Source organism: Trichechus manatus, unplaced genomic scaffold, assembly GCF_000243295.1.
Source record: "Trichechus manatus latirostris isolate Lorelei unplaced genomic scaffold, TriManLat1.0 scaffold00163, whole genome shotgun sequence".
NCBI classification, from domain to species: Eukaryota; Metazoa; Chordata; class Mammalia; order Sirenia; family Trichechidae; genus Trichechus; species Trichechus manatus.
In genome coordinates, this window is record NW_004444099.1 from 1,113,515 (window position 1) to 1,141,443 (window position 27,929).

At 48.9% G+C, this 27,929-nt stretch overlaps 1 protein-coding gene across 1 annotated transcript in view; it reads right to left on the reverse strand.

The window, feature by feature from the left end:
- Positions 1-23,377: 23,377 nt before the first annotated feature.
- The window catches only part of TSPAN15 (tetraspanin 15), a 57,697-nt gene continuing 53,145 nt past the window's right edge, over positions 23,378-27,929 (reverse strand). The window contains exons 6-8 of the mRNA XM_004386379.2: positions 26,575-26,622; positions 24,639-24,755; positions 23,378-24,088 (exon numbers count right to left, since the gene is read on the reverse strand). Coding sequence (XP_004386436.1) covers positions 23,939-24,088; positions 24,639-24,755; positions 26,575-26,622 — 315 coding nt within the window. The 3' untranslated portion in view covers positions 23,378-23,938. The remainder of the gene's footprint in view (positions 24,089-24,638; positions 24,756-26,574; positions 26,623-27,929) is intronic.

Consider the following 27,929-nt stretch of genomic DNA (forward strand, 5'->3'; position numbering starts at 1 on the left):
GTCGGCAGTTTGAATCCACCAGCCTCTCTTCAGAAACCCTATGGAAGAGCTCTACTATGTCCTATAGGGTTGCTATGAGTTGGAATCGACTGGACAGAAACAGGTTTGGGTTTTTTTTTTTTTGGTATTGGCTTAGGATTGGAGGAAGACTCATGAACAACCTGCCTTATGCAGATAACGCAACTTTGCTTGCTGAAAGTGAAGAGGACTTGAAGCACTTACTGATGAAGATCAAGGACTACAGCCTTCAGTATGGATTTCACCTCAACATAAAGAAAACAAAAATCCTCACAACTGGACCAATAAGCAACATCATAATAAATGGAGAAAAGATTGACGTTGTCAACGATTTCATTTTATTTGGATCCACAGTCAATGCCCATGGAAGCAGCATTCAAGAAATCAAACAACGCATTGCATCAGGCAAATCTGCTGCAAAAAACTTCTTTAAAGTGTTCAAAAGCAAAGATGTCACTTTAAGGACTAAGGTGCACCTGACCCAAGCCACAGTGTTTTCAATTGCCTTATACACATGCGAAAGCAGGAGAATGACTAAGGAAGACTGAAGATGAATTGATGCTTTTGAATTATGGTGTTGGCAAAGAAAATTGGATATACTATGGACTACTAGAAGAACGAACACATCTGTCTTGGAAGAAGTACAGCCGGAATGCTCCTTAGAAGTGAGGATGGCAAGACTTCTTCTCACATACTTTGGACATGTTATCAGGAGGGACCAGTCCCTGGACAAGGACAATGTCTTAGTCATCTAGGGCTGCTATAACAGAAATATCACAAGTGGATGGCTTTAACAAAGAGAAATTTATTTTCTCACAGCCTAGTAGGCTAGAAGTCCAAATTCAGGGTCTCCAGTAGAGTCTTTGTCTATTGGCTCTGGAGGAAGGTCCTTCTCATCAATCTTCTCCTGGACTAGGAGCTTCTCCGCACAGGAACCTCAGGTCCAAAGGATGCGCTCTGCTCCCGGTGCTTCTTTCTTCTTTTCTATGAGGTTCCCCCATCTCTCTGCTCACTTCTCTCTTTTATATCTCAAAACGATTGGCTTAAGACACTATCTAATCTTTCAGATCTCAGCAATATAACTGCTGCTAATCAATCTCATTACATCATAGTGATATGATTTACAATACAGAGGGAAATCACATCAGATGACAAAATAGTAGATGTCATGGATTGAATTATGTCCCCCAAAAAATGTGTGTATCAGTTTAGCTGGGCCATGATTCCTGGTATTGTGTGGTTTTCCTATATGTTGTAAATCCTGCCTCTATGATGTTAATGAGGGAGGATGGGCAGAAGTTGTGTTATTAAGGCAGGACTCAGTCTACAAGATTAGATTGTATCCTGAGGCAATGTCTTGAGATATAAAAGACAGAAGTGAGCAGAGAGACAGGGGGACCTCATACCATCAAGAAAGCGGTGCTGGGAGCAGAGAGTGTCCTTTGGACCGGGGTCCCTGTGCAGAGAAGCTCCTAGTCTGGGGGAACATTGATGAGAAGGCTGACAGAGAGAAAGCCTTCCCCTGGAGCTGACACCCTGAATTTGGACTCTTAGCCTACTTTACTGTGAAGAAATAAATTTCTCTTTGTTAAAACCATCCACTTGTGGTATTTCTGTCATAGCAGCACTAGATAACTAAGACAGTAGACAATCACACAATGCAGAGAATAATGACCCAGCCAAGTTGACAGACATTTTGAGGGGACACAATTCAACCCATGACAGACATGATGTTTGGTAAAGCAGACTGTCATCAAAAAAGAGAAAGACACTCAACAAGATGGATTGACTCAGTGGCTGCAACAATGGGCTCAAGCATAACAACGGTTATGAGGATGGCACAGGGCCAGGCAGTGTTTCGTTCTGTTGTACATAGGGTTGCTATTAGTCAGAACTGAATTGATGGCACCTAACAACATTGGCTTAGTAGCTATAAAAACCCATTGCCATCAAGTTAATTCCAACTCATAGCAAACTTATTGGACAGAGTAGAACTGCCTCATAGGGTTTCCAAGGAGCAGCTGGTGGATTCAAACTGCCGACCTTTTGGTTAGCAGCCAAACACTTAACCTCTGAGCAACCAGAGCTCCTGAGTAGCTAAACCTCTTATTCTCTCAGTGGTCATCCTAGGCTTACAATATGCTCGCCTAAGTTATCACAGTCTACCATCCAATAATATTATACCACTTCATGTATAATGTAAAAACTTTACAACAGTATATTTCCATTTTCAAATCCTATCTTTTGTGCTATTATTGTCATTCATTTTACTTCTACATATATTATAAACCTCAAAATATATTGCTAATCTTTTTACTTCATACAATAATTATCTATTTTTAAAAGATTGTATATTTACCCATATATTTACCATTTCTTGTCTCTTCATTTCTTTGTTTAGATCCAAGTTTCTATCTGGTATTATTTTCCTTTTGCCTAAAGAATTTCCCGTAACATTTCTTGTAAAGCAGATTTTCTGGCAACAAAGTCTATCAGCTATAGTTTGTAAGAAAAAAAAAATTCATTTAACCTTCATTTTTTGAAAAATATTTTCACTGGAAATAGAATTCTAGGTTAATATATATATTTTTTCTCTTTCAGCACTTTAAAGGTGTTTCATTGTCTTCTGGCTTGCATAGTTTCTGCTGAGAAGTCTGCTGTCATTGGTATCTTTGCTCCTTAATACACAATGTCTTCTTCTCTGACTGTTTTCAGGATTTTGTCTTCTTAAAAATGGCAGCACGGTGGTGTCAGATCTCATCTAACTTCACAAGAGGGAGAGAGTAGAATCAACATCAACATCAGCCCAAGACTAATTCCTGTGAGGTGGTGGTCAGACATACCTCCTCTCTCCAAACTTTTTACCAATTCTGACACCAGCCGTCCCTCCCACGGCACTCTCTACTTCTCTGCTGGGTTTGATGATTCCTTGTAATGGCCACACAGAACTCACAGACCATACTCACAGTGAAGAGGTTTATTAGGGAAGTGACAGGTTACAATTCAGGATCAGGAACAACTCAGGATACTATTTTTTGATCAGGACAACATCTTCTCAGCTGTGCCCATAGGCAGGCCTCTCTCCAGCCCTAGGCCTCTTGGCCCCTCAGCTTCTTGACCCCTGACCTCTTGACTCTCAGCCCTCGGTCTGGCCTCTGCCCTGCTTGGGCAAGTGTTACAGCTCTTAGCTCTGTGAGTTGGCAAGCCCCACTGTAGCTGTCTTGCGCTGGTCTCCTGGTTCCTGATGTCTCACGATATTATCACTCTTACTTACCACTGCTGCACCACCATCTCTTGCTCTCTTTCATGTTACAGCTCTTTCCTCTCTCTCTCCATGTCTCCCTAAAAGCAGAGCAGGATGGCAAAACTGACCAATCCCCTTGTTAGGGTTTCTACACTTTATTTGCATTAGCAGCAAGCTGTCCAATCCCCTTGATGGGCCACAAGCACCTTATTTGCATAGTCCCACTCAATCATTGTGTAGGAGTCACAAAGACTATGGCTAGAAGGGCCATATTAAGTAATTCACTGCACTGAAGTCTTTGTCTCTGGCTTTCAGCAATTTGATTGTAATGTTCCTTAGCGTGATTTTGTTTGTGTTTTTCCTGTGTGGGGTTCATTGGGCTTCTTTGATCTGTGGATTTATATTTTCACCAATCACATTGCCCTGCCATCCAGGCCTCAGGGATAGATAGGTGTGTGACCCATGCATAGCCAATTAGAGTTCTCCACGTCCTTACTCTAGTTATTGGTTCAGGGATAAGCACACGGTCCAAATTGGGCCAATCAGAACCCTTCCCTAAGATTTTGTACATGGATGCGAGAAAAGCTTTTCCCTGGGGCATCACTAGGCTGGACTGATGTAAGTCTACAGCTTTCTGCAGTCACATTCTACCCCTCTACCCATCTTTGCAGTAGAAGAGATTAGGGCAGAAGATCTGAGCCAAGAGGAGCAGAGGAAGCCCTGAAAACTTGAGTGATGTCCCTGAGGCCAGGTTCACCTCTGCACTTCCTGTTTATGTAAAGCAATAAATTCCCCCTTTCTGTTGGTTTGAGTTGGCTTTCTGTCACTTCCAAGCACACAAACAAAAAATCTGACTATTTACTTCATATTTCTGGATCTTCGTCCAGATGTCTTCAAAGTGCACTGTAGGACACTCCAAGATGATCCACTGTTGTATGGGAAGAAAATACAAAATCTCCTGTATATGAATAGGCATTTTCCAGACGGAAAAGGGTATGCTAGAATGGCAGAATAGCATGCACAAGAGCATGAAGACTAGACTCTGTCCTCCATGAGGGCAGAGCCAGGAACTGTCTCACCTTTATCTCTCCTAGCACCAAACACAGGGCCTGACTCATAGCTGGCACCCAATAAATATTTGTTGGATAAAAGAATGAATAAATATGAAAGGACAAGAAGTGTTTACTTAAGTGTTTATGTTGGGGAGTGAGGGGCATAGGCATGTGGAAGTAGAAGACAAGGAGCAAGTGATAATGAGTTTTTGTGAGGGAAGGACACATAAATCTTTCAGCAGGGATATATCTATGCTAAGACTTGGGTTTAGAGGGGTCTCTCTGATTGCAGATGAAAGACTGTGAGCAGTGACACTTGTTAGGAGTTTACTACAGTAGTAAAATACGAGATGATGGAGACTTGTGGGTTGAAGTAGGGTGCTGACACAGAGAGATTTAAGAAGGAAAATTGCTTTTGCAACTGGAAATTGGGGCAGTGTGACAATGGGGTAGGACAGGTTTTGGTCAGAGAAGGAAATGAGAAGTGAGAATAGAGGAGAGGCAGTGATGACCCAAGAGTTTCCATCTGGGGAGCCTGGGATAGAACATTTCAAGGTAAAGAGACAGTTTGGAGGATACATGAGTTCATTTGATGAGCTCTTACACTTTTGAGTTCAGACATCCAAATGGAGATACCCCATAGGTCCCGGGATTTGTCAGGGATGGAGACACAAATTTAGGAGTCATCAGGAAAGGGATACTACTAAAACAATGAGATTGGTTATAGATTAGAAGGCCAAGGAATAAACCTAGGCACATTCGAAAGGGTTGGACCAAGACTGCAGAGGCACCTGTAGTCTACAGACTATCTGGAGTCTATATATATGCACATCCCTAATAGCAGAGGCTCTGGTTGTGGCCCATAGGAAGACTCACATAGAATGCTGAGAGAGACAGGTGAAGGTCAGAGAAAGGATGATGTCCCAGGAAGCCAAGAAAGACTGAGTCTCAAGAAGGTAGAGGTTTCAATAAGGTCAAATGCCACAAGGAAGTGAATGAGGCTGTGGGGCTGAAAATGAGTAAATAGAGGGTGCATGCACCACTGACTAGCTGGTGTCCTTAAGCAAGTTAGCCAGCCTCAACTACCCCCTAGAGTAGTTGAGAAGGTTAAAGGAGTTAATCTCTCCGAAGTGTCTAGCACTGTGCCAAGAGAGTAAGTGCTTCGGACAGGCTGGCTCCTGCTTCATTAGTTATTATTATTCTCTTTTCTTCTCTATGTTTCCTTGCCTAATTCAGCCTGTGGAGACCGCCTCCATCTTGTGTAGACCACAGCACACTACCCCTTCTGCCTCTCTTCCTGAGCACCCGAGGACTGGCTGAGCTACCCCGCTGAGGACTAGGTGGTGCCCTTGGGTCTCTGGATCAGGCTTGAGAAACTCCTCTCCCCCATTCTGTGAGTCCCAGGAAAACAGGGATGGCCTGAGGGGAGAGGAAAGTTGCCAAAGCTCAGAGTGGTCCTGAATTGGCCTGTGATTTGTGGACGGGGCTAACTCAGGACCACATCCCCTAGCAAACACTGCCCCTCTCTCAATATTCCTGGTTTGCCTGCATTTCCCGAGGGGAGGGGGGCATGTCAGTGCTGTCCCATCCTTGGGGCCTAAATTCCCATAAGGCCGAAGTTCCCCAAAAAGCCTCCATGGGAAAGGAAGAGCAGGCAATGTCCCCAATTTGGAGACGGCATTGGCTGGGCTTCTCTAAAATCGCTAAGTCCATAACGCCCCCAGGTCTTTGCACCTCCTGGAACTCCCATTCTTCTCCACCTGAGCCAGTTGTGGCCAGTTGCCTTCCACTGGATTCTGACACGTGGCGACCCGATGTGGATCAGAGTAGAACTGTGCTCCGTAGGGTTTTGAATGGCTGATTTTTTGCAAGTTGTTAGCCAGGACTTTCTTCAGAGGCACCTCTAGGTGGACTTGAACCTCAACGTTTCAGTTAGTAACCAAGCACTTCAACAGCACCTTCCCTCTGGTCAAGAGAGTTCAATTAGCTTGGGAAGAGGAGGGGGCGTGGAGAGGGGAGCGGGAGGGAGCCACAAAGGGACGAGCTGTGTGGCCTACAGGCAGGCTGGCATTTCAAGGCCGATTTGCTCTGGCTGGGCTGGAGGAAGCGAATGCTAATTTTTTCCCAAAGGGGATCTGCAGCCTTCCCTCCCAGGCCCGAAGGGGGAGGGAGAGCGGGAGGCTGGGCTTTCCTGTTCTTTGCCTCAGACCACCATCCTCCTCCTCCTCACACTTTCTGGGACCCCCAATGATCCCCCACAGAGGGCAGGCAGGCAAGAGGTTTTCACTCTGCTGAGGGAAGAGGTCAGCTCAATAACGGCAGAAGATCCGCACTACGCCCGCCCCCGTTTGCCTAAAGAGGAGATGAGGACTAAGCATTTGAGGCACCAAGGTTAAGGGCAAGCTAGGCAGACAGGCGGTGAACGGCCACACCCACGGCTCTGGGGGCCCTGCTGGAGGACCTAGAGGCACATCCTTGCGTAGTGCAGCAGTTTAAATGGCTGGAGAGAGACGTGTGCCCTTTGTAAGGCTTTTTTAATCCTCCTGGATTAGGCTAATTCGAAATCTCGATTCGCTGCTAACACTTACTTGTACCTCTTGGAGAGCAAGGCCTCAGCTGGGAAGCCCTTGGCCAGCCCAATACCTTGCTGAAGCTAAACAACGCTGGGTTATTTGAATTATATTTCTTTTTAGAATTAGCTTCTACTTTTTCTATTTGTAGTTAGGATATAAATGCTTTTTATTAAAAAAAAAATGATATGATTTAATAGTATTTAATTTAACCTAGCACTTATTTAAACAAGTTTTTTAAAAAAAAAGATTAATTGTTTAGGTGGAAGTAGTGAAGGCACAAGTGAGTGACTTGATGACTCAAGTCAGGGGGACCCTGGTCTGATGTGGCTTGGTCACCTGGGGGCACAGAGCGTGGTTCAGAGAGACAGGGGCTTGCCCATGGTGATCTGAGGCCTCTCCTGCACCCCCAGCGGCTCCCCAGGCAGAAGGCTCTCCTGCCCAGTGCCTCAGGGACCTGCAGCTCCCCAGGCAGACCCTCTGGCCATTGAGAATAAATTTAAAGTCTCCAGCTCCACGTCTTCTGCTGAGTGACTCTCTCCCTGCCACTGTGGGCTGAGGGCTTTGTTCCTCTCCTGGCCTGGGTGAGAGCCTCCCTACACACACACACACACACACATACACTCACACACACGCCATACACACATGGACACACACACACACACACACACACAGAGCCCCCCTCCCCTCTTCTCTTCCCCTCCCCTTCTCTCTTCAGGCTGTGAGGCCTCTTTGGGAGCCCGTTTGTGAGGTAATTGGATTTCTCCCCTTGTTAGTTTGCAATGAAAGTGTCATCTATTCCGGGTCACCACCAAGAAGGGGCCAAGCCCCTATTCAGCAACCTCAGCACAGAGCTGTGAAGCTATTCAGGCCTCCTAGCCTCCCAGTCTGGCAGCTGCGGCCAAGCCTCCCTGACAATGCCGTCTTCCCTTCCCTGCCCCTACCAGCGTGCTCAGCCCAGGATTGGTCCTGACAGGGTGGCTGGGGCTGGGTGGCTGGATCCCGAGGCTGCCAGCCACTTCCTAGGACTGCTATCATCATCACCACCACCCACTTCCAGGAAGGAATTTGATTTTAAGAGCCCCCACCAACCAAGTGTAGTGACACAGGGAAGAGGCAGGAGGGAAAGAAGGGAGAGGCGTCTACCTGGGGAGAAGTTAAACGGGAGTTCTAAGACCAGACGGGCACTGGAAAAGCCACCTGAGACTGACAAAGGGCAGACGCTGGCAGAAGGACAGAAATTGGCCTGCCCCTTGGGGATCTCTGCCGTGGGCTGGAGCCCACCACATCAGAAGCCCTCTTGGGGCTACCCAACCTCAGCGTGAACCATGGGCAAGTGCCTTCAGGGCTCCTAGCTAGGGAGATTGGGGATGGGGAGGGGGGAAAATGGCTCACCATGTATTCAGACATCTGCCAAAGTTCTTCACCATGACCTTGTGGGCAACGTGAAACAATGCGGGGGGAAATGGATGGAAAGGCAATGGAGTGGATTTCTAAACTTGAAAGACTTCCTCCAAAGGAAGAGAGATAAGTAAAACGCCACCGCCACCCCTACTATTCATATATGGAAACTGAGGTCCCAATAGATGGAGCACTTGCTCAAATTGCACAGCTGATAAGTGGCTGAGAAGCGTTTCAACCCCAGGGCTGTCTGTTTCCAAAGCCTGTGGATTTTCATCACCAGGCTCCTGCTTAAAAATCAAATGCAGTCTTGGATGGCTTTAGCATTCAAAGGAGCCCTGGTGGCACAGTGGTTAAGAGCTTGGCTGCTAACCAAAAGGTCAGCAGTTCGAATCCACCAGCCACTCCTTGGAAATCCTGTGGGGCAGTTCTTCTCTGTCCTGTAGGGTCACTATGAGTCAGAATCAACTCAATGGCAAGAGGCTTGTCTGTTTGTTTTTAGCATTCAAAACAAGGGAGAGGATAGTCCCATACTTCTTTTGCACTGGTCACAGCCCAGCGGAAGAGAGAGGGCACACAACCACGTCCTCTGCAGAGCTGAGGACTCTAGGGAACTCCCTCTCCATTTGTGGACAGCTGGGGGCCACCACAGGACAGATGGAGAAGTTCAGTCCCCCAGGGTCTCAGGCACAGAACAGGAAATTACCAGGAGACAGATGGGGACTTGGCATAAGGAAGAACTTTCTGAGAAAAGATGGAATGGGCTATCTGAGTCAGGAGTAGGGGCTGTGAGTGGAGGCTGGGCTATAATCGGTGTGTGTGTGTGGCGGGGGTGGGGGGTGCGGTGGGTGGATGTTCAAAGCCATTTTACTCCAAAGTGTCATTTGGAACTCTGGGGCCAGCTATTTCCACCTTCTCTTTCTCTCATCACCAGACTGCAACTGGAAGCTTCTCCAGCCACCTGCCTCTCCCTTGATCTCCCTCCCTAACCCCCTAGTTTACCCCCCAACCACTGACTCCCCAAACCCTTCCTGGATACCCTCTCCATGGTAAACCTTCCCTCCCTGAGAGGACCCTGCTTTCCTAGCCACCTTCTCAGGGTGGGATGAGGACACTGGCTCCTCAGACTCCTCCCTGAGCCTCCCAGCCACCACCAGCTCTTCCACCTTTGTATGAAACTTTGCCTTCCTTTGAGGATTTTATCAGTCACGACCATCATCAAACATTCAAATGACCCTATATTTACAAAGCTGTTGGTACCGGGGGTTACACTGCTCCTCCCCCCATCAAGGTCAGCCATCATTCTAGAGAACTTCAGCATCCTTTGGAAAGCTCACCTCAACATTAACCCCTGGGACCTTCACCTACACTTCTCTTTGCCCACCCACACCCTGGAGCTTGGCATCACCCAGAACCATCCCACCTCTGCAGCTGGAGACTCCACAGTCCTCCTCACCAGCTGTAGCTCCCTGACCTCCCAGTGCTTCTCCTGAACTCTGAACTGATGAACCTGCTCTCACCTTCTCTAAACCCTCCCTCCTCCCTCCTGGTCACACTGCTCTCCTTGCAGAGCCCAGAGCCCAGACCCCAGAGTCCTTCACCTGAACAGCTCACACCACGTGCCTAGATCCTTAGCCCCCAAACCTCAGCCCACCTTGGAAAGCCTCACCTTGTGCCAGCCCTGCCCTCCAGCAGGCGAATACTGTGGGAGGAGGTCCTGTCGACACACAGGATGAAATCTCAGTCGGGTCACCAGGGCCATTTAGCAAGTCTTTCATGTCCTCCGGGTAGCCCTTTTTCCCTTTCTTCTTAGCAAGAATTTAAAACCACAAGTCCAATGCTCAACCCTCCCACCACATCACATAGCTGGGGACCTCATCTCGTAATTCACAGAGGAAAAAAAAAAAAAAAATATATATATATATATAGAAGCTATCTGATTGGATTCCCTCTCTTTCATGCACCCATGCCTATAACCAGTGGCAAAGAAAACAAGTTGTCGTTAATTGCAGTAGAGTTGATTCCGACTCATGGCGACCCCATGTGTGTAGAGCGAACTGTGCTCCGTAGGGTTTTCAAGGCTGTGGCCTTTTGGAAGTAGATCTCCAGGCCTATCTTCCGAGGCACCTCTGGGTGGGTTCGAACTGCCAACCTTTCAGCTAATAGTTGATCACTTAACCATTTGCACCACCCAGGGCCCCCAAATACCCATTCTCCCTTTATCCAACTTAGGAAGATCTTAAGCTATGTAAATAGCCACCAGAGTCCCTGGGTGGTGCAAACAGTTAACGTGCTCAGCTGCTATCCAAAAGGTTGGAAGTTCGAGTCCACCCAGAGGCACATTGGAAGAAAGCCCTGGTGATCTACTTCCAAAAAATCAGCCATTGAAAACCCTGTGGAGCACAGCTCTACTCTGACACACATGGAGTCACTATGAGTTGGAATCAACTCCGTGGCAACTGGTAAATAGCCACCAGAATAAACACTATATTTCCCAGTCTCCCCTACAGCCAGATGTGGCCATTTACTAAGTTCTGGCCAATGGGATACAAGTGAAAATGATCTGTGTATTTCTGAGTGTTTTTCTAACAAGAAGGGAGTTGTACCCTTGTCTTTCTCCCTCTCCCTTGCTAGCTGGAATGTGGACATGCTGGCTGGAACAGAAGCAGCCATATTGGACATGAGGTAAACTTGAGGACAGAGGTCACTCATGCTGGAGCAACAAAATAGAAGGAACCCGGACTCCTGACCCCATGGAATCAGTTCCGAATTGATTCCTGAAGCCTTCTTCAGCACAAGAAGAAACTCATGTTTAAACCCTATTCCTCTGGATTTTCGATGACATGGTCCTGCACAGAAACTGTGCCTTTCCTCGTCATCACATCTATGTGGTCTGGGGCATTTTCCTCCTTAGGTATATTGCCCTGCTGCTCAATTCCTCTCTCTTCTGTGTCTTAAACTCTCATCCAGTCCTACCTGGAAACAGACACTCTCGTCTCATCCACTGGCGAAGGCCTTCAGGCCCTCAAGTCCGTGTGTCACTCTACACAGCTGCCCTCTGTCCCCTTCCTTTCAGAGCCTAAGTTTAAAGGGCTCCCTGCACTCCCTTTGCCGTCTCCCTCCCATGCAAGGCTGAAAACTTGCTCAAAACTGCACAGCTGATAAATGGCCAGAAGAGTTTCAAACCCAGATCTGTCTCATTCCGAGGACCTCTGTAAGTCTCAAAGAACACTTCTCAGCCCTGGTTGACTTGAAGTCTCTTCCATGTTGGGCATTGTTAACCACTCCCTTCATGTGGATTCTCTCTCTCTCCCTCTCTTCCTGGTCCTCCTCCTACTTTCTCTGAGTAGCCTGCCCTCAAACACTGATTCTCAGGTTTCTCCCCCTAGCTAGCTTCTCTTTTCCTCACACTGCCCGCTCCCCCTACGGAGTTCATCGCCTACTGAGGCTTTAGCTCTCAGGCTGATCACTGTCTTCTGAGCCAGGCCTCCTTTCACCTCGGCTGCCCACTGAGCCTCTCAAATTGCATAATGATGGTAAGAATGATGGCAACTGACTGACCCACTGACTGATGCTACTGAGTGCTCTCCACTTGCCAGGCTGCCCAAAGCACTTTACATGGATGGTCACCATGGATTCTCACCACCCTGTGATGTAGGTACTGGTACTTCCCTCAAGTCACAGAGAAGGTAAGTGACCCACCCAAGCTCACAATGGTTGGTAAGCGGTGGAGCTGGGATTCACACCCACACAGACTAGCGCGAGGGCCTGTGCCCGAAACCACTTGATATCTTCACAACAAATTTCTTGCTCCTCTGTCAGCCTTCCAGCGCCACCGTTAACCCCCTCGGAAAAGCCAGGGTCCTGGGAGTCATCCTTGCCTCTCACCTCCTCTTCCTACCCCCCATCCAGCCAGCACCAAAGGCTGTTGAGCTCACCCCGTCAGCATCTTCCAAATCCATCCCCTTTCTCCGACCCCTAGGATCCAGCCCACCTACACCACTTATCTTGGCAGAACCCCATCAGATTACACCAGGACTATTGCCAGACTGGAGTCCCTGGGTGGCGCAAATCGTTAATGAGCCCAGCTGCTAACCGAATGGTTGGAGGTTTGAGACCACCCAGAGGCACCTCAGAAGAAAGACTTGGTGATCTACTTCTGGAGAATCAGCCAGTGAAAACCCTATGAAGTACAGTTCTTCTCTGACACACATGAGGTCACCATGAGTTGGAATCAACTTGATAGCAACTGGTTGACAGGTTTATTGTCGAACTATTGCAATAGACTATTGCCAGGACTATTGCTCTGTTGTCAGAGCTTCCTAACCAGTCCCTGCCTCCTGCCTGGCTCCCCTGCAGTCCATCCTCCTCAGAGCTACCAGAGGATGGATAACAGCATGTATCTGACAATGCCACTCCCCTGTTTAAAAACTTGTCAGTGGCTCTCATCACACTCAAGTCCCAGTTCTGTAGCATGAGTTAGCCTCTGCTTATTGCCCCAGCTCCAGCCACTGCTCTCTCCTGCCTGTATCCTATGTCCCCCCACCAGCAAAGTCTTGAATGTACTGTGCTGCTTTTTACACTTGAGTGTTTGCAATACTGGAAGGCTCTTCTCCCACCACCACCTCACTTGTTCTCCTGAAAAATGACTGCTCAGTGGTCTGGTGTCCTCGGTAAAGCTTTCCAGAACCTGCCTTTCTGGGCCCCATAGAGTGTGTCTAACCCTTTATTCAGAGGCAGTGGTGGTTCAGTGGCAGAATTCTCTCCTTTCATGCCAAAGACCAGGGTTCAATTCCTAATCAATGCACCTTAAGCACAGCCACCATATGTATGGCTTGCTTGTTGCTATGGTGCTGAACAGATTTCAGCAGAGCTTTCTAGACTAAGATGGAATAGGAAGAAAGGCCTGGTGATCTACTTCTGAAAATCAGCCAATGAAAACCTTATAGATCACAGCAGTCCAGTCTGGGGATGGCACAGGACTGGGCAGTGTTTTGTTCTGTTGCGCATGGTGCTGCCATGAGTCAGGGGCCAACTCAATGGCAGCTCACAACAACATTCTTAAATCAAATTGCTCTGTAGTTTGTTTTTTGGGTTTTTTTGGTACCATAGTCATCAAATTTTAGTATTGAAGCCATGCTTGCTTTTCAAATTGGATTGGTGGGCTTTCATGTTTTACAATCATCTGAGATAGTTTGAATGACATAGAAAGTACTAGTTCTTTAAAATTTGGCTAGAATTCAACATTTCCTCTTCCTCTGAAGCCCACACTAAACTACATTTCCCAACCTCGCTTGTTAAGGTGTCAAGTCTCCGAGTTCTGACCAATAGAATGGGGCAAAGGTAGACCCCTTCCATACCTGGGCCATAAAAACCTTCAGCGGTCCATCCTCCCTGCACTTTCATCCTTTGCGATGACCTAGGAGCCGCATGTTGACGACGGCAGAGACACAAGGTAGAAGCAAGCTGGATCCTTGAATTACCATTGGGAGATAGCCACCCACCAGTGGGGAACACCTGTTCTGGTCTTTCTTTGAGTAAGAAGTAAACTTCTATTGCGTTAAACCCCTGAGATTTAAGGAGGGGTGTTACAGTAGCTAATATTACCTTATTATCAACTGTAAAACTCATCTAAACCTGGTGCATTTCTAAGTTATAGATTAATCACATTTTAATCTTACATGTAATTATGGACCTATTCAAATTAGTACAAATATTCTAATTTTTCCAATGAAATCTATTGTTAAGGAAGGTTATACTCTGAGTCAAGTAGTCATCTGACAAGTATTTACTGAGCACCTGTTATGTGTCTTGTGAGGTGCTAGCGCTACAGTGATTGTAAGACACAACCCTTGTCCTCTTGACTTACAGAGTCTTGTTCTTTTTTTTTCATAAGTCCTTTTTTTTCCTCCTTTGGACTCTTCCTTTATTGAAGAGTTATTATGGGGGTCTTGACCGAATACATGGATTGCCCCGGCTCCCACACGGGCGCCTCAGACTCCGGCAGACTCCTGCTCACAGATCCGAGGTGGGAGGTATGGGTATGAGGAGGCACCCAGCTAAGTTCTTGCCCTGTCAAATATCTTCCACACACTGGCTCCCTTCTGTGTGAGAGATCCCCTTCTAATCCTCTAGGCAATGTGGGCCAGGAGCCCTTGGGCAGCTCTGCTGGTCTGAAGTGGGACCTGCCTCCTGCCCCCATGTCATGGATTGAATTGTGTTCCCCCAAAATATCTGTCAACTCAACTAGGCCATGATTCCCAGTATTGTATGATTGTCTACTATTTTGTCATCTGATGTGATTTCCCTCTGTATTGTAAATCCTATCACTATGGTGTTAATGAGAGGGATTAGCAGCAGTTATATTGATGAGATCTACAAGATTAGATAGTGTCTTAAACCAATCTCTTTTGAGATTAAAAAAGAGAGAAGCCAGGGGAGAGACAGGGAGACCTCATACCACCAAGAAAGGAGCTCCAGGAACATAGTGCATCCTTTGGACCTGGGGTCCCTGCGCAAAGAAGCTCCTAGTCCTGGGGAAGATTGATTACAAGGACGTTCCTCCAGAGCCAACAGAGAGAGAAAGCCTTCCTCTGGATATGGACTTGTAGCCTACGAGACTGTGAGAGAATAGATTTCTCTTTGACGAAACCATCCGCTTGTGATATTTTCTGTTATAGCAGCACTAGATAACCAAGACACCCCACCACCCACTCTATGATTGGGCAGCTATTCTTGGAGTTGGTTTCTGAGACCCACTTTTGCTGTCAGCAGAGTCCGAATGATCCTGAAGGGGCCTCCACTTTCTCTAGAGGTTCCCCAGCATAGCCCAAGTCAGCACAGGAGGACAACCAAAGCCAGCCCCAAAATCCTCATTCAGGAGGAGAAGCCCACATCAGCCCCTCACTAAACGTCTTTGTCCGGATCCTTGCTAGAAGCTGCTATAGGAGCTGCCTCAAAAACAGGCTTACTTTCTTAAGCTGATGCAGGTGATTTTCTGTTTGTGTGATCTCACTGGGTCTTTCACTAGGTATTGGGAGGAGAGGAGCAGCCATGTCATGATTTCTTTGGTAGATTGAAGTGAGAAAGAGGCGAACGGGGGAGAGGACTAGGGGGTGCAGCCATTGTCAGGGTGACGTGTGGCATTAAAGGACATCCTTATGCCGGGCACAGCCACCCCCTCAGCTGTCACACCTGGAACCCCTCAGATGCTCCCTCTACAGAGGAGGAGAGGGAAGCCTGAGAAGGACCAAGTTTTGACCAGGCTCATAGCCAGGAAGACAGCCCTCCATGATTCCAGGTGTGAGATACAGTGGACCCACCGAGTCCCAGAGGCCCAACCAGAATAGGGCGAGTGCTCCAGGCCACATCTGCTCTGTTTGTTGAGTGCCTATCATGCCTCGGCACCACAGTCTAAGCACAGGGACAGCAGTGCACAAAACCAGTAAAAATCCTGTACACATAGGGCTTACCTTCTAGTGAGGGAGACCAATGGTGCACAGAATACATCAGTAAAATATGTTATAGGTTAGCTCGGCTGCTAACCTAAAGGTTGGAATCCACCCAGAGATGCCTTGGAAGAAAGGCCTGGTGATCTACTTCCAAAAAATAAGTCTGAAAATCTTATGGAGTGCAGTCCTACTCTGAAACACATGGGGTGGCCATGAGTCGGACTTGACTCGATGGCAGCTGCTTACACTATTTTAGGTTCCCTCACGCTGTGGTCTACTCCTTTGGGTGGGAGTGAGGGGGGAAGGGTGCACTCTGACCGCATGCCCCCTCCTCCGGAAAAAAAAAAAAAAAAACCCATTGCGGTTGAGTCAATTCCGACTGATAGTGACCCTATAGGACAGAGGAGTACTGTCCCATAGGGTTTCCAAGGAGCACCTGGTAGATTCAAACTGCCAGCCTCTTGGTTAATAGCCAAACTTAACCGCTACACAACCAGGGTTTCCTGACTGCATCCCCAGGCGGATGGAAAAGTTGGAGTTGCTGAGGGGTAGGCGGGGTGGTGGGGGGACCCAGAGCAACGGTCGGCAGCGCCACCTAGTGGTCATATGCAGCCACTTCGGGTCTGCTCATTTTCTTGTCACAAAGGTGCTTTTTGCCTGTCCGGACTTATAGGACTGCAGGCCAGGTTCCTTCTACCGGCTCACAGGCTGGGAGAACAAGTTCCCAGTGCCAGAGCCAGAGGCCCAATAACATTGCTGGGTGCTTCCCTGGCCCCAGGAAGGGGCTAGGCAGGGCAGGGGCCTGGGAGTTCCAGGAAGGAATTCTTGAGTTGCTAGCAGAGTTTTCTTTTGGCATACAACTTTCTAAACCAGTCTGGCCTCAGTTTTCCTCATCTGCAAAATGGGTGATCATAAAACAAGTCCCTCCATACACAGAATTGAAGTGAGGCTCAGAGATGGGGGATGTGGAAGTATTGGGAGTTGGACTGTTCTGGTTGTGTAATGGGTAGAACCACATGTGCTGAAAAAGGACTGGGTCAGTCCAGGATGTGTTGCCTGCAGCAGGGGACAAGCCTGGAGGGCAGGGAGGGCCTCAGAGTCCAGGCTGGCACAACGTGGTAGAGGACGGACCATGGAGTCAGACATGGGTTCAATCCTGGCTGCCCCACTTCCCCACGGGGCAACCCCAGGCACGTTCCTTAACCCTCCTGATCCTCAGCTTCCTGTTCTGTAATATGGTGGTCATGGGGCGTTCTGAATGAAAAGAGATGAGCACAGAGCCAGTGCACAGCAAGCATAAAGAGAGGCAGCTGTGGACTGACTGTGTGGTATGGTGGGGAGAGGTCACCGAAAGAAGGGCTGTCCTCACAAATATTGGGGGCCAGAGCTCATGCCTGTCCCAGCATGGCCAGCTCTGCCCAGCACCACACGGACTCCAAGCCAGGGCTGCAGGATCCAGTTCTTTCAGGCTTTGACCAGCTTTGAGCAGGTGCAGTGGGGCAGTGTTCCCTCCAGCCATGCCCATACCTCCCTCTTCCAGCCCCAGGATCCGCTGAGGCCTTGGTTTGAAACATCACAGAAAACTGCTCAGCGCTCTACTATGGGCAGCTGAAACTGCAGGGGCATTAAAGTCTGTGGGGCCACGCTTGACTAATGGGTGTGGGAGCTGATGGAAAAATGCCCCCCCCTTCATCCCTTGGGTTCCCGTTTCCCAAGCCCCCTCAGGAGGGTCCGGAAAGTGAGCACCCCCATTGCGGTGGCTGATGCAGTAACACATTTTTGTAGTGGCTTTCCTTCCTTCCTTTCTTCATGTCCCCTGGTCCCTCACCCCTGTTCCCTGAGATCACTTCGCGGATAAATTACCTGTATGAAGCGTTTGTCTCAGGATCAGCTTTCAGGAGGCTAAGATAATCAGGGAACAAAATTCCCCCAAATTCCCACTTTCATGGAGCTTTTATTCCTGTTGTGGGGACTTAAAATAAACAAATACATAGCTTGCTAGATAGTGATAAGTGCTAAGGAAAAAATAATAAATCAGGCTGGGAAGAGGGCTAGGGTGTTAAGAAAAGAGACTGCAGTTTTATTGACGGTGGCCAAGGATGATCTCACAGAGGAGGTGACATCTGAGTCAGGACCAGATGAAATGGAGAGTCAGCCATGCTGATATCTGAGGACAGAGTACTTCGGGCAGAGGAAACAGCATGTGCAAAGGCCATGCGCATTCAAGGAACATCAAGGAGGCCAGTGTGGTTGGAGCAGAGCGAGACAGCAGGCGAGCAGTGAGAAATTGAGTTGGAGAGGTCACAGTGGAGCCAGGTGGGGCCTCACAGGTCATGTGAAGGGCTTTAGCTTTTCCTCTAAGATGAGAAGCTGTTGGGAAGACAGCCTGTTGTGGCCCCTGGACCTCCCATTGGTGCCACCTAATCAGAGGCCTTGGACCCAGAACATTCTCTGATAGCAGATGCTGAGAACTGGGTTTCTCTCTATTTCCCAGTTTCTTCTCCTTATCAGGAAGCCTCCTTCCCTGTTCTGGGCACACAGTAACTTTCTCTGTCCTGCTCAGATGTGGGCACCATAAGGTACTTGGCCAACCCCACTTCTAAACCTGTTCTCGACGGGGAGAGAACTGAGTCCTTCATCTGCAGCAGAAGAAGGGTGTGTGCACAACAACTGCCCTGGGCTGACCATGGGAAGTGACTCGTTAGCCATGGTGGACCAGTGCCTGCTGGCAAAGCTGTCTCTACTCTATGCAAGTAAAGCATTGTTCCACACACTGCCTATGTGTGATTCATGTTTTTTTTTGGTGACCTTGGACCCTGGCTTGACAGAAGCCATTGGAGGGCTTTGAGCAAAAATAGAGGTCTGATCTGGCAGAATGTTGTAACAGGATCACTCAGGTGGCTGGGTAGAGAACAGACACCAGGGAGGCCAGCTGGGAGGCCATGAGATTGATCCAGGTGAGAGATGAGGGTGGCTTGGTGGAGAGAACATTCTGGATATGTCCTGAAGGGGGAGCTGACAGGATTTGCTAGTGGATGGGATGAGGCAGAAAAGTCCAGAATGACTCCAAGGTTTTTGTTCTAAGCGACCAGAAGGATGAAGTGGATATTTCCTAACATTGGGAAGATGCTGTAGGAACAGGTTTTGGAAGAGGAATATCAAGAATTAGATGGGACGTTTTAGGTGTGAGATGTCTTCAAGGAGGGGGAGTGGTCAAGTGTTGCAGACAGGTCAGTAAGATGAGCGACATTAGAATATTGGATTTAGCAGCGTGGAGGTCACTGGTCACCTTGATAGGAGCAGTTTGGGTGGTGAGATGGGGACAAGAATCTAATTAGGGAGGTTCAAGAGTGAAATGAAGGGAGAGAAATCAGAGACAGTGTAGGTACTCTTTCAAAGTGGTTGCTGTGAAGGGAAAGAGAGACAGAGGGCAATGGCTAGAGGAGGGATGAAGGTCAACAGAGATCCGCTTGGTGTTTGTTCAGACAGGAGTAGTACACAGCTATTCTAGAGCATAGATGAGAAGGTTGCAGGCAGGGAGTTTGAGTTAATGGAAATGAAACAACTAGAACAGACACAATGTAAAGAATGTAACCCATAACACTGATCCTGACGTCTAGAAACTGTGGAATCGAAGCGGGTGTTGCTGTGTATGTTTTCACCAAAAATAAAATAAAATATTAATTACAAAAACTCGGAGTAGTTAACAGCTTGTTCGCATGTTCCTGAGAATGATCAGCTGGTTCTTTGGCAGATCAGTACAATTGATAAACGGTTAGCTAGACTGATTAGGGAAAAGAGAAAGAAGATCAATTAGCCACATCAGGAATTGTGTTGTTGGTTGCCATTAAGTCGGCTTCGACTCCTGGCGACCTCACGTATGACAATGAAACATTACCTGGCCCTGGGCCATCTTCATGATCATTGCGATATCCCACAAAATACTTGACCAGAATTCCTCAAAACCATCAAGTTCATCAAAAACAAGGGAAACCTGAGAAACTGTTACAGCCAAGAGGAGCCTAAGAAGAGATGACAAATAAATGTAATGTGGGATCCTAGACGGCATCTGGAACAGAAAAAGACATTCGGTGAAAATGAAGGAAATCTGAATAAACTATGCACTTTATTTTTTTTAAAGGAATGACTATTGATACATGCTACAACATGAATGAATATCAAAATAATTAGGTTGAAAAAAAGGAGCTAGACAAAAAATAAGAGAGTCCATACTGTATGAGTCCACTCCTGTAAAATTCTAGAAAATGTGACAGAAAGATTAGCAGTTGCCTAGAGATGGCTAGATGGGTCACGGAGAGGTGGGGAAGGACTTGCCAAGGGGCACAAGGGAACTTTTGAGGATGATGGATGTGTCCACTATCTTGATTGTGATGATGTGTCCACATTTGTCACTTTAAATATGTGCGGTTTGCTGTATGTCAGGTATATCATAAAAATAAAATTTTATTTACTTATTTTATTGTGCTTTAAATGAAGGTTTACAGAGTAAATTAGTTTCTCATTAAACAATTAATACACATACTGTTTTGTGACATTAGTTGCCAACCCCATGACGTGCCCGCACTCTCCCCTTCTGGACCTTGGGTTCCCTGTTACCAGCTTGCCCATCCCCTCCTGCCTGCTCGTCCTTGCCCCTGGGCTGGTGTGCCCATTTACTCTCTTTTTGTTTTATGGGCTTGTCTAATCTTTGGCTGAAGGGTGAACTTCAGGAGTGACTTCAGTACTGAGTTAAAAGGGCGTCTGGGGGCCATACTTTCAGGGTTTCTCCAGTCCCTGTCAGACCAGTAAGTCTGGTCTTTTTTTTTTGTGAGTTAGAATTTTGTTCTACATTTTTCTCCAGGGACCCTATATTGTGTTCCCTGTCAGGGCAGTCAGTGGTGGTAGCCGGGCACCATCTAGTTGTGCTGAACTCAGTCTGGTGGAGGCTGTGGTAGTTGTGGTCCATTAGTCCTTTGGACTAATCTTTCCCTTTTGTCTTTGGTTTCCTTCATTCTCCCTTGCTCCAGACAGGGTGGGACTAACAGAATATCTTGGCCACTCACAAGCTTTTAAGACCCCAGACACTACTCACCGAAAAAATAAAATTTTAGAACATTATGTTTGGATTTTCTTGTTGTGGTAAAATACATCACAAAAAATTTGCTTTCATCCACTCCTAAGTGGACAGTTCAGTGACATAAATTACATTCATCACACTGTGCAACTATCACCACTATGTATTTGGGATTTCTATACACAGCTTATCCCCTAACATGTTCTATTGGTTTATTTTTATTATAATTATATAACAGGAAAAGTCCAAGCTCGAAGCCCACTAATCCCCCCTGGTTTCCTGCAGTGAGCCACACACATATTGTCACTTTCTGTGTGTGTCCCGGTGTGGAAAAAGGACTAGTTTCAAGGGTCATTCTTCTGTCTCTGTGATAAGAGGTGTCAAGATGGTGTCGTCGGCTTTGAAGCACAAAAGGTTGCAATAGCAGGGAGTCCCCAACGACAAGGCTGGAAAAGTCCGCTCCACGTGTTCTGTCTTGCTTTCTGGAGAGCTGAGTGACCGAGGTTTGGAAGCAAAAGATAAGATAGTGTCCACTGAACTCAATGTCAGTAGGCACAACCATGAGCCCCGGTCCACAGAAGCAGCCACCAGGGCAGTGTGCAAGGAGCCACTCAGAGGTTTCCCGCTTCAGGGGACTGTGACTTTGGATAAGCAGACTCAGTGCCGTCCCAAACGCCCGTCAGCGCCTCTGCCACCTTGCTACCTCAAAGGTAGCTGCCCTCTTCCCTCTGGACACAGAGAGACTCCTCAGAGAACAGCCAGGGCCAGAGGGCCAGACTGCTCTGAGCCCGTAAGGTCAAATGTGAACCAGGCAGCGGCTGCAGTGGCTGTCCCATCGGGAGAGCCAGAGAAGCAGCTGCAGTCGCCCCTGCTTTTGCACGTCCAGTGCCTGCACGGTGTAGACCCGTGTCGAGCGGAGAGGCTGGGTGCCCAGTGAGATTTCACCTGGGTTCAAGTCATGGCTTTGCCACTTACCAGCCGTGCGCCTTGGGCAAGTTACTTAACCGCTCTGTGCCTGTTTTCCCATCAACAGAACGGAGATAACAAGAGTTATCAAGTACAGCTGTGAGGATTAAAGAAGTTAATATTTATAAAATACTTGAGTTCCTGGCACGAAGTATGCTCTACAATGTGTTTACTATTGTTGCATTATTGTATCCTTTTTAAAATTCCTCTTCTGCCCTTCCTTACCTCAGATGAGACAACTCAGGCCTGTACACATGGCAGACTGAGCATCCCACACTTAACTTCTGAGTGTGATGGGCACTTCCTGCTTTTATATTGAACTCTTCAGGTTTGGGGCTCTTGATGTTTTATTTCTATGGACCTGGCTACTAAGAAGCTACCAAAGGCATGACAATAGCACCTACCTCATAGAGAGACCTTAGGAGACAGTGCCTGTGAGGTACGTGTACCAGCTCAGTAAACGATCCTATTGCCGTTCACCCTCATTCCAGCCCCCCAGCCCTGCCAGGATGACTGAAGCATGCACGTCCTACCATCTCCAGCAGGGGGCGATCAGTGCTGAGCTTTGCTTGGCGTTGCGTATAGGTATGGCCAGCCCCAGCCTCTAGGTACATAAACAGCTTACTGTTAGGAGAGTCAGTGGTCCTAAAGCCACAGGTACATTTGCGGGCACTGCTCCTATAAGGTCACTATAGTCGGAATCAATCAAGTCCATGGCAACGGGTTTGGTTTTTTGGTTTGGGGCTCCTTTCAGGACCCATCTGCCCCACTTTCCAGATGAGGAAACTCGTGCCATACCTTGCCGAGCCTCTGTTTCCCACTTGCCTCCTCCCCTGAGGTGTCCCACAAGTGAATTCCTAGAGGGCAGGGCAGCGCGGGCGGCCCTGGGCTGGCCACAAACGCAGCTGGAAAAAGCCATTTCCTTAAGTGGCAACACCGAAGAATGGGAGAGACCGTCCCACACCAGGAGCAGGCACCCTCAGCTTGCTCATCTCCAGCGTCTCACTGTCCCAATCTGTCCCAAATCTCCACCTGAGCGTGCCCACCCTCTAGCTCTTGCACCAACAAGGGGTTTCCAAGCCAAGGTTGAGAGCTTCCTCACCCCATCCGCACCCAAAGAGCACAAAAGACAGACCAAAAAAAAAAAAAAAAATCATGTATTTATTGTTGATTAATCAGCTGGTTTGAAGGGGCAAGAATGGGACTTACAGGGAAGGAAATATCCAGGTTTGATTAGTCAGAAACTCCTGTTAACTGTGTAAAAACATGAATGTTAAAAAAAATCACATAAAAAATAGGATCAAGTCACCGGGGAGGCAGAGAAACGCCAGCCCACCTCTGGGGGGTGGCCAGGGGCAGATTATCCAATAGGCAAGGTCAACATGTGCTTACCTTGCTTATCAGCTCAACTGTAGCTAACAATTTCACATTTTTTTCACCACATCAAAGATTCTGCTTCTAGGTATGGCTGGCATCTGTCTCTCTCCCAACCCCACAGCACCTTCCTACAGAATCAACGTCTCTTTTCAAATTTACAATCCCTGACAGGGGCGGATGACCCAGTAAGCGAGGTAAGCACGGGCTTACTTGTGCTTACTTACTAATCTGTAGTGAACGGTATCACTACAGATGATCTGGTAAGCAAGGCAAGCACCGTGCTTACCTTGCCTATTGGATAATCCACCCCTGGGCGCGGCCAAGGGGCTGGTGGCCCCCGAGCTGAGCCCCCTCCTTCCGCAGCGGGTTACACACACTCTTCTCTCTCCCTGTTTACAAATCACTAGGCAACTGCCCTTAACGGGGCATAAATACCCGCGCCCGGGCAAGGCACTGCCGGAAATTAGCCCTGAGCATAACCCTGAGCTCCCTGTTCCCAAGCCCCTTTTCGTTCCCCTCCCCAGTAGGAAGGGAGGTGACGTTCCTGGGGCGGAATCCGGTGGGGCAGCTGAGGTTCTGGGAGAGGGGACGCAGGCCCCGCCCCCTGGCGACGCTGTGGCCGCGGGTGGGCCCCACAAGCAGCCCAGGCACCCGGAAAACACCGCTGGACTTTGGTCAGTGTGGGGAGAGGGCCACAGTCCTGTCCAGTCCTCATCGGGACCGAGAGGTGCGGCCGTGGCGCGATTCTGCGCGAGCCGCTGTCCCTGCGGAGGTCCAGGGAGGCGCTAGTTGGGGTAGCACATGCAGCACCCGGCGCTGGCTGCCTCCACGCCGGGACTGGCGCCGGGTCCCAGGAGCCCGTCGGTGGCAGAGCATTCCTGGATGGCGTCCTCCACCCGGGTGATGTACAGGAGCGTCAGCAGCACCCCCAGGAACTGAGAAGGAGCAGGGCTGTTGAGGGCCTGTTACTGCACTAGGTGACAGGGAAATCCCCCAGGGCAGACTTCTCCCCAGCAACCCCCTGCCCAAGTAGCCCCAGCCTGGACCCTCTTCCACCCCTCCGGGGAAATCCCAGAGAGCTTTTCTGTTCCCCATCAGCAGAAGCCCCTCTATTCAGGGATTCCTGCCTCCACCTCAACTCTGCCACTCACTATCCGGGGACCTTGCTTAGCCTCAGTTTCCTCCTCTGTAAAATGGGCATTAGAATAGCACCTACCTCACAGAGAGAACTGAGGAGACAGTGCCTGTGAGGCATTGCACAGTAAGCAGTGCTATTGCCATTCACCCTCGTCTTCAAACCCTCCAGCCCTCCCAAGATCAGCCCAGACTGCTGGTACAAGAACCTTCCTCACCCTGGCTCTCTGTCTGTACCTTCTGTGTACTTCCCTCATCACCAGCAAGCTGCGCTTTATCTGAACCCACAGCCTGCCCACCACCCCCACTTCTCGCTCCCCTCCCTGTAGGAAGGGGAGGGCGCCGGCCCACCTGAGGGAGCAGGATGCCCAGAAGGATACCCGCCATGATAGCGTAGTTGTCCATGAGCCAGATGAGCACGGCGTTGGTGCAGCCCCGCACATAGATGATGTTCTGTACGCTGAGGCGCTGCACAGAGAGGAGGGCAGGGTGCGGAGCCTGGTGGGTCTGGCTGAGCACCCCCGCCAGAGCCCTAGTCCTGACTCTGCCACTCACTGGAGGTCAGGCAAGCCCCTTAGCCTCTCTGAGCCTAGTCCCCTCAAAGCTACGTGAGAGGGAGCATTCTGGATATCTGTAATGGCACTTTTGGTTGTCACAACAATTGGGGTTGGGGGCTAAGGGACTGCAGAGCTCAGGGCGATCCTACTCCACCAGCAACAGCCCTCCCTGCATGCCCCTCAGATGCCCCCAGACATTCACGTGGGTGACAACCTAATTATAATTATCAGAGCCAAAAGACTAACTCCAAGTATACATAAAAACCAAAGAATTTTCTGCATGGTTTTAATATGCACTGAATTTTCCAGAAATAGTATGTAAATTCATGAATGGTTGTACTTTATTTTGTTCAGAACTTCATGAAGAGTTGTTCTCCAGCAAAAATGATGCCCATGTATGTGAGTTACTGACACAAGCCCCCATATCAGCTGCCTCTGCAGCTGCTGGACTCAGGAATTCATACAGGTGCAAACATTTGATGACTTCATTGTCTCCTGCTGTATCTGTCTAGTGCCTGAGCATTTACATACGGAAATATATTCTATAATGGTAAATTGTTTTATTTGATTTCTCTTTTTTTCATTATGTTGATTACTTTCAAAATTAGGCGTGTACGTAGGTAATAAAAAAACAGTTGCCGTGAAGTTGATTCTGACTCATAGCAACCGTATGTGTGTCAGAATAAACCTGTGTTCCACAGGGTTTCAGTGGCTGATTTTTTGGAAGTAGATCACCAGGCCTTTCTTCCAAGGCACCTCTGAGTGGACTCAAACCTTCAACATTTCTGTTAGCAGCCAAGCATATTAACCATTGCACCACCCAGGGACTCCAAATAAGGCATTACCAAGTACAGTACAACCTGCAAAAGCCAGAACCTGTGTGAGGTAGGAAACTGTCAGAGAAGGAAAACTCAAATATTTTCCACTAAAAGGAACGATAGAAAAGTGGTAAAACTGCACCCTGTCAGAGGCAGAAAACTTGTGAGACCTGGAAAAACAAGGCAGCCCAGTTGAGTTCCAACTCTTACAGGTTTCACTGTATTTATTATAAAAATGGTTGTTGGTCTGGTAGATTGAGAACCCCTGCTGGCCTGTGGTCCCCAAACTTTAATGTGCATCAGAATGACCTGCCAGGCCCCACCCCAAAAGGTTCTGATTCGGGAGGTCTGGGGCAAGCATCTCTAACAAGTTCCCAGTTGATGCTGCTGGTCCGGGGACCGCATTTTGAGAACCACTACTCTGAGGCATCTCTAGGTCATCAGTATCTTTAGTTTCCCTTCTCAGCACCACCCCAAGCATCTCTCCTCATCCAGGGGAGTGACCCAGGAGGCTGACACAGGAGGCCTCCCAAGAGGGGTCACTGTCCTCCAGGGGCTCCTGGGTCCCACGCTGAGGGAACCAATTTGAGCCGAGCTGTCTGCAGACTGGAGGCTCCCAGGGCAGGGCAGGCTGGCGCTGAGCACAGCTGGGCACGCGGGCATTCCTGAGCTCCCATAAGTAAGCCCGTGGTAGGTGCTCAGCAGATGGCCTTTCCCAGCCTGGAGGGCTCCTGCTCCCTGAGCCCTTCTGGGTCTCGGTAGGGGTGGAAAACCCCAGCATCCCCTGGCTCCTCTTTACAACTGGGAATGTTGGGAAATCTCAGGAGCCTCGCCCCTTAGAGCCCCTTTGATACTGTGGGGGTGGGACAAGAAAAGCAACACTTCCCGGGGAAAGGGATTCAGAGACATTACCTCCTTGTCCACAGTTTTGTAGCCACACATCGTATTGACGACTTCTGTCTGAAACAGAAATGGTAAAATAGCTAACACTACTGTTCTCCCCATTTTACAGATGAAAGAACTGAGGCTCAATGAGATGCACTGTCCAAAGTCACAGGGCCAGCGTCAAGCTGAAATTTCTGACCCTGGCAGTCTGGCTCCAGAGTCTGCAGCTCAACCTCCCCTTTCCAAGAAATGCCCAGGGAGGAAGCATGAGGTGGTGGCTGAGCCCCTGGCACTTGGCAGGGAGGGCCACTGCTCCACGAGCAGCCACCAGGGACCCAGAGAAGAGCATGCTGCCCCAGGCCCAGCCATTGCCACCCTAAGCTGCTGCTTTTCTGACATGGCATCCACCATCTCAGAGATTGGGGCGGGGCAGTTGCTGCTCCGCTGGTTCCTCGGAAGAAAAATCTCAGGCCACAGCTGGGTGCCGAGCCAGCTGTGGTTTACCTAAAGTTGCGAACAGCGTCCCTGGCTACGCTTTGCAGATAGTCGCCCACTCAGAGGGCAGTGGAGAGTTCTGCCTGACATTCCTTCCTGGGAAGAGGGACCTCTCTGGGACTCCCAGCTGCTCACTAATCTACACTCAGGGAAAGCCACGGTCAGGCCCCAGGGAAGCAGCCACCAACCCCGTCAAATCCCTACCCAGCCAGGTCCTAAATCATAGGCTGGCAGGGGCACTTCCTGTCCCTCCCTATCCCCCGGGGTCTCCTTCCCTATCTATAACATGAGCGAGCCCACTGCCCCTGCCCCTCCACATCTGAGTGAAAGCTGCTGTGGGTTAGGGTGCCATGGGTGCCAGAGATGTCCTTGAGAGCAATAGCAGAGTGGCCAGTGTGGCCGCTGGCATCAAGTGTCCTGGGTGCAGATCCTGCTCTGCCCCTTACTACCTCTGTGATCGACCTCAGGTGTGCTACCAAGGGGCCAGCACAGGGGAGGGACTCAATAAATATTTGTTGAATGAGTAAGAGGGTCCTCAGTCTCTTCTATAAAGCAGTGACGATCAGTGACCCCACCACAGGGGGCTGTTCTGTGACATGCACGCACAGGGTGCTATCACAGGGCTGGGCTCATCGACGACTCTGTTCTCCATCCCAGCCCTAGGAAGGGCAAGGAAGGGCTCCCTCCAAGAGCAGACTGGGCTTCAGACGTCATCAGATCATGCTAAATGTCAGGGCTTGGTTTTTGGGCAAATAACCTCCCTTAGTCTAGACTGCCACCCAGGTGCCCTCAGACCCAGCAATGCCCAGCACCCACTTGGTAGTCAGCTTTGGTGGCACTGACCTCCCAGACCCCTCCAGACTGTGACCATGACCGTCATGGAGTCA